This window comes from Pholis gunnellus (genome assembly GCF_910591455.1).
Source record: "Pholis gunnellus genome assembly, chromosome: 17".
Taxonomy (NCBI): Eukaryota; Metazoa; Chordata; class Actinopteri; order Perciformes; family Pholidae; genus Pholis; species Pholis gunnellus.
In genome coordinates, this window is record NC_136544.1 from 13,757,636 (window position 1) to 13,769,934 (window position 12,299).

Here is a 12,299-nt window from a genome sequence, read left to right on the forward strand (position 1 = left end):
CGCTGCTCCCCGCTGAATGTCAGCATCTCTCCCTCTCTACTTCCCTCCCCCCCCCATCCCTCAGCATTTGACCTTCCTCTTTGTGCTGCAGTGTAAACACGCCACCACCAGATGGCGTCTGTCTTGCAGGAGGGCTGACTGTGGAGTGGGGCCGTCCATATTAACACAATAACGGTGACCCATTGCAATTGCAGTGGTCTGCAGCCATAACAGTGGGCGTTGAGTGACAGCACTACACGGAGGGCACATGAGCGTTTGCACAGCTACTGGTGGTTGATGGGTTAAGCTTGCCAAGATCATTGGGTACATATTGATTTGGTTTCAAAATATATTTCAGTCCAGGATGAGATCCTGCCGGTCTTGGCATGGGAATGGATAGGGTACTTGATACAGGTGTACAACGAGCACCAGCGTGAACCCTCGTGTTCCTTAATTTGAATCTGACTCTGTTCTACAAGAGCTGACGATTGTGTTTTCTGCTCTGCACTGTATCATCTATCCAGCCATGGTGCTGCTGCTTGTGACAGCAATGTGTGAATTCATTCTTTATGTTTTTGGCGAGACGGGGGAAAAGAAAACAAATCGAAATGCACAGCTTGGAGGAGAGAGGCTGTAAATGTTCTAATGGACACATCTGAAAACAGAGTCTGAGAGGTTGTTACCCACTTCATTCTTTCTTCTATGCATGACTCACTGTTAAAGCAGGATGCAGCAATAATTGGGTCAAAGATTTTAAACCCTAAAAACTAAACTAAAAAAACGAAATGTATTCACTCGTTTAAAGTTTTGTATTATCTTACCTCATGTTTAGGACATTTTATGGAGAAATCATCCTCGTGGAATGTGCAGCCTAGGCAGGGAGAGAGAAAGAAAAGAAAAGGAATAAGCTAGAGTGTTAGACAATAACAATGAATGAAACAAATAGCATGAGGCGAATGCACACAACAACCCAGCACACACACCCCCCCCCCCCGGGAAAAATAAGGATAAATGATAAAGAGGTAGGGTTAAATGTAAAATGAGCAAGAAAGAGGCAGAGCCAGGGGGAGAGAGAGATAGAGAGACAGCGAGAGAGAGAGAGAGAGAGAGAGCAACAGAAGAAAGACAGACACTGAGTGAATAAGTTGCGATGCAGGCAGACAGTCAGATATGGCCGGTGTACTCAGCAGGATTAAAAAGGGCCTCGCTCTGCTCCCTGTGCTCGCTAAAGGCAGACGTGGCAGGCCTTCTAATCCTCGCACCGTACTTCCTTGGCATGAGGTAATGTAAGGGGAAGCCATACAACAACACACATGTGCTGCTGACACACAGACACTCACTTATATTGACAACAACGACCAGGGACACAGGGAGCGTGGTTGTAAGACGCACTATAGAGTAGCATTAGAGCCAACATTCAGGTTGGAGGCAGGGGGGCACATGTGCAAACACACACACACACACACGCACGCATGCACGCACGCACGCACGCACACACATGCACATCCAGTCCCCAGACAGCAGAATGGATGGACGGAGCCACAGGGGTTGTGGTCAATAATGCACACATACACACCCTCCACCCTCTATCTCTTTCCCCCCTCTCCCTCTTCCACACTCCAGGATCCCACTTTCCCCTCATCATCCCCTTTATTCAAGGCTCCCTACCTCTTTTCCCTCCCTCCTTCCCTCTTTTGCTCTCTCTTAGCACTCTCAGACATCTCTTCTCACACTCAATAATGTTACTTCCTGATGCATTTTCCTTCTCTCATTTTACCCACATCCACTTTTCCTCCCCACGCTTTCTTCCCTCTCCTTTCATTTCTACCTGCCTTATTTCTTCCTTCCCCACAACCCACTAAACCCACGTTCAATTTCCCCTTCCCAATTTCCCTCCTCATTTCTCCTCTCTCTAGCTTTTCTCCCCTTTTCATCCCTTGTTGCGCTCTTCCTTCTCTCGCTGCGGTCTCTTACCTATCTCTTTGGCGCAGACATAGTGGTATTTATGAGAGCAGCCTCTCCAACAGCAGCTGAGGGACGCCCCCACAATCTGGCACTTGTAGCAGCTCTGGGGTTAGTCAGACAAACGGACATATGGACCGAAAATCAACAAAGAAACAAACAAATTGACCGATGGAGGGACATCGGGGTAGAGAGGGAAAAGAGAGGAAAAAATGTCAAAATGTTAATGTCAATTTCTCAAAGAAACTGCATATTACTCCATTTAATTTTTAACTTAACTTAAGCATGCATACATTTCAGAATAGATAGTTTATTGCTATCGTACCGTTTGGACTGAGTTGTTGGCCGCCTCCCTCAGTCCGTATAGCCTCCCAGCTACCATAATTACCCCCTTGGTCCAGATGGCACAGTTTTCATGGGCCCAGTGCTCTTTAGCCTCTGCCTCCACTTGTAGCCTTTTGAACATGCTGTCACCACCCTCTTGGTCACTTGAGGCCCCTGTGCTGAAGGCCTGGAGCTGCTTCATCCTCCTGAACCTCTCTCGGAGAGTTAATCTTCGAGGACCACCCTCCTGACCCGTCCTCTCCGTTCTTTCTGCTCGCCGGTAGCGCCAATGGTGCCTGCTACTACTGCCCTCTTGAGTGGAACCCTCTGTATTGCCCTCCTTTTCTGTGCTGCCCTCGCCCTCGTTCTTTGAGGAGCTTGGCTCTTCACTGTTGCTACTGTTGTTGTCATCGGTTTCCTGTGACTCTTCCTTGACGGATTCTGTGTGCTCGATCGTCAACATTTTCCGTGGAACGCTATCCTCTGTGTAGTAGGGTCCGCACAAATCACCAAGGTCTCTGTAATTTGCTGGCTTTCCACACAGGCAACATGTGAGACACCTGTCAATTAGATTTCTTTTCACCAAGGGTCCTTGTAGCATGGCAGCAGTGTGTGGCACTACTTTTGCAACTGTGAAAGGATTCCTCATTCTGAGTATGCCCTTTTTTCTACGTCTCTGAAATACCACCGCATCCTCAGGCTTGTTGACTATGGCACACCAAGAAGAAAAGTCTCTGGAGTTGTTAATCCGTACGTAAGGACAGAAAGACAGTTTAGAACTTTGATGGACTGGTTTGCGCCTGATTCTTTTCACAGAAATGATCTCAGTCTGCTTTTCTGATATTGTTACTACGGGACCCACGATACATGTTTCTGCTTCTTCCTTATTTTCTATTTCCCTTCTTTCCATTTCTTCCTTTTCTCTTTCCTCTTTTTCGGCCCATTCACATCCTGCAGCCCGTACTACTGCCTCAATAACCTCCATGGCGTCTTTCATCCCAGGTTTTGGCCCAGGCTTTTTGTGGACCTTCATTGGCTTGCCAGGAATCTGCTCTGCTGAGGCTTTGCCTCGTTTCCTCGGAGTTGGATTTGCAGATGGTTTCCTGCCTCTCCTAGGTTTCTGAATGAGTTCTGTGCTGGTTACCTGGGGGGCTTCTGTGATCTCATCTGCGCTGATTGGCAGAGCTATTGTGGACTCTGTTGGGGTTACCGTCTCTTCTACCCTCTCCTGTTGTTGTTCTACTGTTTCAATATTTTTCTCCTCAACTGTCTCTGTTTCTCCCAGAGGAGCTTGGCCCTTTCTTTTCTTTCTCCTCTGTTTTAGATGCATCTCATGGTTGTTTTTAATGGCCCTCTGCTTGGCTAGCCTTGGTGTTGTAACTATTAGGCTCCCTGCTTCCAAGGCTACGACTGAGGCATCTGTGCTCTCCACCATGGCCCATCTCTTCCTTTTAGTTCTGGCGGACTTAGTGGGAGCAGATGATACACCTTTTGAGGCCTGTTGTGTCCACTCTCCTAGAGACCTGACTTCAACTGGGGCCTCTAATGAGCTCCAAACCTGGTCAGCTCTGACACTATGCTGTATCCCTGGTTTAATGTGATCTTGTCTTGTTTCCTCTTTATTCACAATCTCTTCTTCCATCCCTTGTCTCACCTGCTCTGCCATTGATGCCTCCTGACTCAACTCATGCTTTTCTCTTTCTTGTGCCATCTCCTTTTTTCTCAGTGCTCCTTCACGTTGTTTCAGTACTTCCTGTCTAGAATCTATGCTTTTCACTTCTCCTTCTATCACCTCAATGTTATTTATGAGCATAGAGGGCTCACCTTCCTTTAAGACAAGTTGAGGCAAAGCCCTAACTGTCACATCATCCCTTAGATTGCTGTCCATCTGGGGAATTGGGAGGTGTTTCTTTGAGCTTGGAGATGTAATTTTCTGCACCATGGCCTCATATTTCTGTCCTCTGCCTTTGCGTGGTGGGAGAACTTTTGTTTTAGTGGGGCATTGAGGAGGAACCACAGGCACATCGCTAGGGATGTCCGTCTCACTGAGGTTTGAAGGAGTGTCTTTGGGTGGGGAAGTGACCACAGAGACTTTCTTGGGTGGCCCTCGCTTTCTCCTGGGGCCACGGACACCCTTCCCTTTAGGTGTAGAGACAACCTGTTCCACTAGAGGTGGTAAGGGTTTTGGTTTGGGCTTTGGACCCCTCTTTTTCTTTACCGGTGTTGTAGAAAGTTCTGGGCTAGGTTTCCGTTTTATTGGAAGTAATGTCTTTTCTTCAGATTGTTCTGTTAGGACAGGTGAGGCAAGTGGTGCAGGTGGGTCTGCTAGAACATTTGTGGTTTTGACTGCATTAGGAATGGAAGTTGGAGTTTTTTCCAGAGTAACAGGTTCTTCTACTTTTGGAGAATCATCAGTAGCTTTAATTTCTGTTAGTGTCTGGGGAAGAATATCTTCCCCTGTGACCTTTTCTTTTGACAGTTTTTCTTGTGAGGGCTTTCTGGATCTTAAGACCATGTTCTTACCCTCTTTCTCTGGAGCCTTCACTTCGTGTGTTGCTTCTTTTTCGTCCTGGTTTACTGGTTTAACATCCTGGGTTACTTGTGATATTGAAGCTTTTGGGCTCTTCTTGGCCCCGCTTTGCTGTTCTGTCAAAGGTTGAATGGTTTCTTCTTGTTGTACCTGCTTTGCCTTAGAAATGGAGCCTTTAGGGCGACCCACTGAGGCCTTGATGTGTGCAGTGTCATCTGGGGGCAAAATATCTGCAGGCTTGGGTCCAGGCTTAGGTCCTGGTTTTGGACCTGGCTTTAGAGCTGGTTTTGGACCAGGTTTTGGCCCAGTTTTTGAACCTGGTTTGGGTCCTGGTTTTCGTTTCACAGGTGTCTCAATTTTCTGTGGCAGCTCTGATTCATTTGGCACAGGTTTAGGTCCAGGTTTTGGCCCGGGCTTTGGTCCAGACTTAAGACCAGGTTTAGGCCCTGGTTTTGGACCTGGCTTTGCTCCAGTTTTTGGCCCTGGTTTTGACCCTGGTTTGAGCCCAGGCTTTGAACCTGGTTTTGGACCTGGTTTTCTCTTCACATGAGGCTCAACTTTAGGTGGCAAGTCTGGTGCATTGAATGAGCGAGTGCACATTCTCGAACGAAAACCATCAGTTAGCATTTTGGGAGTCTGGCTCACAATAGATTCTTGATGAGCTAGGTCCATTGGATCCGAGAATAACACAGTTTTGCTTGGAGTCATGCAGGGTTTCTGTGTCGGCGAGGGGGCTCCTTCCTCTTCCTTTCCCCCCTCTCTCTCTAAGCTTAGTTGTTGCCTGATTCCCACACCTGAATGCATGATTCTTCTTCTGCCCCTTGCATGCTTACGTCCAAATGCCCTCGGCTGAGCAGATGGGGCCACAGGTTCTGGCTTGGCCAAGGGGGTCACTGCACTGGCGCAGCTGATGCCCGGCTCCATGTCTTCATCGCCTTTTTTGGGGGAGGGAGGAGTGTCTGCCCAGGAGGGGGCTGAGGGAAGTATCGACTTCCCTGGCAGCTGCGGAGAGTCTGGCTCCAGCACTTTAGCATCACTGTGATCAATATGATCCCTGGCCTGAGCTGGAGGTGTTGTCTTGTCATTGAGAGCTGAGAAGACTGGCATAGCAGACTGAGGCTGAGGAGCAGTGTCACCAATGGCTGACTCCCTTGCAGAAGCATCTGCTGCTGCTACATTTGGATGGGCAGGCGCCCCTGCAGGCTCGTTGTCAGTATGGAGCTCTGTACTCTGACACTCTGTCCTGCTGCAGAGATCCCCAGATGACTTCTCTTGCCCATCTCTGTTAATGTGATCCTCAGTCGATGACACTTTCTCCCCCTCCTCCAGTTCCTCACTAACCTCTACAGACAGTGGAGAGGACAGAGATTGTTGTTTATTTATTTCTCCTTCTCCCTCTTCATCCGCCTCATACTGTGCACCCTCATCCTCCTCCCCCTCCTCTTCATCCTCCTCATCTCGGCTCTCTCTCTTGTCTGAGTTGCTCTCGTCCAAGGCCTCAACTTGGGGGGTTGGAGAGGTGTTCTCTGAGCTGTCCTCCTTCTCTGTGGAATATTGATCCTGTTCAAGGTCCCCCCTAGAAATGAAAGGCAATGTTTTTACTGAGCTCTCAGATGCAGTTGGAGACTCAGATTTGAACGCCTCTGATTTCATCTCATGGCCAAAGTGTTCCTTGTGGCTGGAGTCAGAGAGAGCTGCTGGGGACTGTTCAACTGAGTCTCTTGTATCAGGGTCATATTTGCTCTGGACAGTTTGGTACACTGTCTCCTTGTAGCAATAGCTTTTTTCTGTCATTCCTGTGTTAACTTTGCTGTAGAGAGCAGGACATTTCTCTTCATCTGACCATTTCTCCAGATTCTCTGTAGATTTAGTTGTGTCTGAATCTCTCTCACTGTCAGGAGACTTATCTGTTGACACCTCCTCTTTGTCAGCTGATTTTTCTGTCCAGGCTAATTCTTCAAAGTTCTCTTTGACAGGCTCGTTGATATGCTGTATATCTGAAGGGGAGTCCCTTTCTTGTTTCATTGGACTGGGGATTGTAATGCTTGTAGGAGACCTCTCATCGCCAATGCTCTTCACTGGAGTATTCATGCCATCCCCTCCCTGTCCTGACTGACATCTAGTAGGGTCAGGGGTAAGGTTGTGCAGACCTGAGTCTCCAGACCTGGTGGACATATCATCTGGAGATGTCATGGAGCATGAAGAGGCTGTGTCCAGGTTGAGTTGTGTGTTATTGGGAGCCTGTGCTGGACTTCTGCCCTGGCCACAGTAGTAGTAACCCCTCTCCAGTTGTTCATCACTACTGCTCGAGTAGCCTCCCTCATGGAGTTCCATGGGCATTGGCTGGTGTTGTGGGGTAGAGTAAGGGTCCTGCATGGGGCCTCCACCAACACTACCACCACCACCATCTGGATATGGAGGACTTTTGTACTCCTCACCCTTTTTGATGGATGCTCCGCTTCCAGCACTGCTGTTGCTACCTCCACTGCTGCGCTTACCACTTTTCTTGTTGGCCACCAGGGCCTCTGAAAGCAGCAACTGCTGGACATTATTAGAGATGTTCTCTACCTGAGAGGTGAGGGCATTCAGGCTCCACAAGCTGGGGTTTGACAACAGCTTCTCTGAGAAGCGTTCTTTCATGGTGGGGACCTGCGGTGTGGTGGTGTAGCTGTGGGGAGCTGCATGGGGCACATTGGGTGAGGGGTGTGAGCGAGGGGGCATCAACATGGTATTGGTACTGGCTTGCTCCTGCATGCCAGCTGAAGAGGATGAAGAGGAGGAGGCTGCCCCAGGGGTCATGGGAGGTTGGCCGTACTGGAATGACTCTGGATTGGTCATTAGTGGTGAAGGTGTGGAGCTGTACGAGGGGGAGCGTCCTACAGAGCGTGCTGGAGAGTGGCTTGAGGAGGGGCTACAAGTCTGATAATACTGTTCTGGTGATCTGACAGACAGCTCTGAGAGACAGTAGTTTTGTTGGGGTTGGCTGTAGTGTTGGTATTTAGGGTGGGGCTCCTGGGGGTTGGTCATGGCCTGTAAAGGGGGCTGCTGCTCATAACTTCTGGAGGGAGGCTGCTGGTAGCCATAACTGTTCTGGGTCGACCTGTAACCCCCCTGCTTCAGATTGCTGTGGCTGCTCATTTGTCTGCCATACTGGGAATTTGGGGGAATGTTGTAACCTTTATAGCAGTGGGGCATAGGGCTGCACTTTTCCATGTATGGCGAAGGAGAGGGTGAGTGCTGGGGGTAGTGAAGGTGACTCTGGGGGTACATGAGAGGGGAGGGGGCAGGGTTAGGGGGGTGGGGCTGATGGTGGGGGCTAGTATAGGCAGGGGTGGAGGGCTGGATGCACTGGGTCTGGGTGTGGCCCAGCATGTTCTGGTCCATGTACTGGGAGGAGCCAGGTGCAGGGGTACCACCAGCCTCTATACGCCCCACCATCTCTTGGTCATACTGTGCTAACTGGGCAGAGTCCTCCCATTTCTGCTGGAGGTGGCCCTCACTTATATACGGGGCTGAGTAACTCCCAGGGCCCATGTGGTTACTGTAGCCCCCAGGACCCTGTAGGTGCTGACTGGGGTTTGGTGTGGGCACTTTGCTTCCTCTGTAGGCTTTCTTGGCCTGCGAGGGTGCTGAGCCCCCATTTCCACTCCCATTCCCTCCACCATTGCCTGGGTAACCAGGGTAGGCTTGCTGGCTGTAACAGTCCTTGGGTCCTCCTCCAGTTACCGGTCCTCCAGCTGGAGTCATACTCGTGGGGTTCGCCAGTGAATGAGCCTCATAGCCGGTTCTGCTGAGCCCGGGGCCTGGGTCCGGATGTGGACCGGGGCCTGGGTGCGGATGCTGGGGGTGGGGATGATGCGGGTGTTGTCGGTAGGTCTCCAGGCGGGATAATTCATGGGGCTCCTGCTGGTAGCAGGGTTGGTTGCTGTGGTAACCACCGCTGCGCTCACGGAAGGACTGCATAACTCCCTCCGTCTGCAGCCGGAGCTGGGAGGGGGAGGTGAGGTGAGACAGGAAAGGGGGAAGGGGGGTTAGGGGTTCTGAAGGCAGGGAGAGAGGGGGCGAGAGAAAAGAGAGACAAATTGTGAGGGTTAGTGCTGTTGAGCCGGAGGTTAATCTATCTTTCATTTTCTCCTCTCATGTTCAATGTCTAATTCTACTTTAACATCCACCTGATGTCAAAGCTAAATTATTTCCCTCTTTGAGAACAATTGAAGACAACGTTTTTTTACACAAACATTCAAACACACACAAGTATGCACATCCCGTTGATACAGTATTATCTGGCTTTTTTTTTTTTTACCAGATTTGAAGAAATTTGGCACGTGTATGTGTGAATCTGCATTCTTCAGTGTGTGTGTGTGTGTGTGTGTGTGTGTGTGTGTGTGTGTAGAAAATGGCCCCTAAATGGTGCCGGCTCCTAAATCGGTTTCAGCCTCTCAAGATGGAGGAGCAGACAAGTGATGCAGTCTCTGATGCAATGATTGACATGTCTGAGAGGAAGGAGAAAGAGAGAGTGGTGTGTGAAACTTAATTACTTATCGGTAATGAATAAGTAATCATAACAACCGCAGTGTGTGTGTGTGTGTGTGTATGTGTGTGTGTGTTAATATTTAAGAGCGCATGATTGAGACCAGGCAAATGTTCAAACACAGCCGGCCGCAGCAATAAGATGACATCTGAAGAGCATCCGTGTTGGTTCATAACACTCTGGCTCTGAGTCTCAACTGAACTCACATACAGAGCCTCTGTGGCTATTTAGCTTTCCAGCTGACTTTGCATGATGCATTATTCATTGTTATTGTTTTGGATCAAATATGATCCCCAGACTTAGCCCCTTTTTTCTGAAACACTCTAAGATATTAAAATGTATTTCCTGAACAAACAATGTAAAGCGACATTATCTGGTTTGTTTCATAAAAGGTTAAACTGAGCCCTCTTTTTCTTCTTCCCTCTCCTCCCGGTCTTTTCCTGCACAGATGCAGACTCCAATTCCCTCCAAGAGGAAGTGGGAAGTGTGTTTATGTGCATGCTTTCAGTATACCAGTAGGGGTGTCATAGAGTGTGTTTGGTGTGTTTCTTCCAGTGTATAAGTGCACGTGGCAATATTTGTAATCTTTTGCCTGCTTATGTGTGTGTTTGTGAGTGTGTGTTTATGCATTCATACAAAAGAGAAAGGAAGAGAGGAGGTGGGAGAGTGCTCTGCTCTATAAAAGGAACAGAGTCACCTGGAGACAGAGCACTGAGTTTGTGTGCGTGTCCGCGTGTGTTTTTGTGTGTATGTGTGTGTGTGTGTGTGTGTGTGTGTCAGCCGGTTCCAGCACAATATCCCGGCATCCAACCCACCCCAGGGACAATGGTGCATCCCACCAGACGCACAGTAGCATTATTCATCTCTGAAACACACTGTGTGTGTGTGTGTGTGTGTGTGTGTGTGTGTGTGTTCATGTGCGAGGAGGCAAAGCAGTGTGTGATTATTTCGTGCATTCATTCTTGCGTGTGGGTGAATGCGAGTGTGTGAGTGAGTGTAGGTCTCTTTGTGTTTATGTATGCAGGCCCACAGCTTTTGGCTGTCCCGTGAATACACACACATACACACCAAAACACACACCTATAGATTCCCCCGGAGATTCTCTGTCCTCCCTACTACCTTTCTATCTCCCCTGCCTGAAGCCTCCTTCACCCGTGGTGATGTGTGTGTGTGTGTGTGTGAATGTGTGTGTGAGGACACTTGTTTACACAATGACCTAAATAAGATGCTTATAGGGTACAAGGGGTGGAATTCTGCCAGACCAAGCTTGCCGAGCACAGCAGAGAGGATGGACTGAGGCGCACGTCACTTTTGGGATCCAGTGTTGCGATGCCACGCGTCTTTGCATTTGTGTGTGTTTCTGACACATCCGCTCTTCTCCACAATAGCCTATTATAAAGAATAATTCATTGGATTTTTCCCTGTTTGTGTGTCTCTCACTAAAAAACAAAGCAAACAAGCCACGTAAGCCCTCTTCCCAATCAATTTACCTCACTTCTCCTTCTGTCCTTTCCCTCAAACACACAGATGTGAAAGGCGTCTACATTCCTATCACGTCTCCTCTCCACCTCCACGCTGCACCACCTCCTTCCACTTCTATCTTCCACAGAGAGCCCCGGCATTGTGGAGCCGGCCCGACTGCTGTATTTGTGGATGCACCACGTCATGTCACGCTGCTCCCTGCCTCAGTAGGGGTCAGAGAGGAGAGAGAGGACGATGGATACATGCTGAGATCGCTGAATCCTCTCTGTTGATCGGTCTATCTATCAGTCGGTCTGTCTGTCCATTTATTAGGTAGCATTGATTTTGCTGCTGCTTGAGCACAGAGAAGGAGGGATGAAGAAGAAGCAAACACGCATCGCTCACCGTCTGTCCTTCGTGTGCACATAGTACAAACACACACACACACACACACACACACACACACACACACACAGTAAGACACCCACATTGGTTGCCTGTTGTCGTTTTCTGTCTATGTGTGTGTGTATTTTATGCTTTTCCTTCCGTCTCTCAACACAATGTTATCTGTGTCGAGAGGTATACCTTTATCTCATCTCTACTTCTGTTTAAACCTCCTCTATCTTTCTTTTCCACTCTCAGATCTCCTCTTCTGGCCCCATGCCGTGACTGGAGAGGAGAATGGCAACGGGAGGGGGGGAAAACAACAAGGCGTTGGGTCTTATAGGAGGCGAGAGAGAGAGAGTCATTTGAGGCTGGGGGAGAGATTGAGGATGGGGGGGATGCTAGATGGAAGTGATAGAATGATAAGTTTGAAGAGGAGGATGATGGAGAAGGGGGTACAGAGGACAGAGGAGGATAGATGATTTACTGAGTGGGCTTTACAACCTGGGCTCCTGGGAAATATGAGCTGCAGCAGCAATCGCCCCACGCGCACACTTTACCCGCACAGAGGCACATGCAAAATGGTAGATTGTGCGCAAGCTTACAAGGCAGTGGGGTCCATAATTAGTCAAATGCTTCACCACAACAGGCAAACATGAGCTGCTAGACATGTGATTGATTGTGTTGGGCTCTGCCCACTTCAAATCTCATCAAGGCAGCTGCCTTCATAACCAGCTTCATTGTTAGCGTAGATTTGTAAACCTTAAAGTGGCATCAGAGTTTGAATGTTTCGACCGTCAGATCTCCAGCATCAGAATGTGTCCGTCTGTGAATCTAATATTGTCAGGAAGGAAGGACAGCAGGGAAGGAGTGTAAGGGAGGAGAATGGAAGGAAGGGTGAAGGAAGAGAGGAGGGTGAATCTGATTGTTCCGCTGGATGGTTCATAATGCGCAGAGCTGCGACTGGTTACTGGCCCCCCCCCCCTTCATTCTTTTTTTATCCTCTCTCCCTCTCTTTCATCGCATCATCTTCAGAGGCAGCTTGAGATGGGATTTATCTTCTTTCTCTCCACACACTCACACACACACACACACACACACAGACACGCACACACATAAGCAACATGG

General features: G+C 49.0%; 1 protein-coding gene across 1 annotated transcript; it reads right to left on the reverse strand.

Annotated features, from left to right (window-relative positions):
- Positions 1-791: 791 nt before the first annotated feature.
- rai1 (retinoic acid induced 1) lies at positions 792-8,758 on the reverse strand (the record flags this gene model as incomplete). Its single annotated transcript, XM_079178213.1, has 3 exons — positions 792-850; positions 1,954-2,047; positions 2,267-8,758. The coding sequence occupies 3 exons, from the start codon at positions 8,756-8,758 to the stop codon at positions 792-794; spliced, it is 6,645 nt and encodes a 2,214-aa protein (XP_079034339.1).
- Between the last annotated feature and the right edge of the window lie 3,541 nt (positions 8,759-12,299).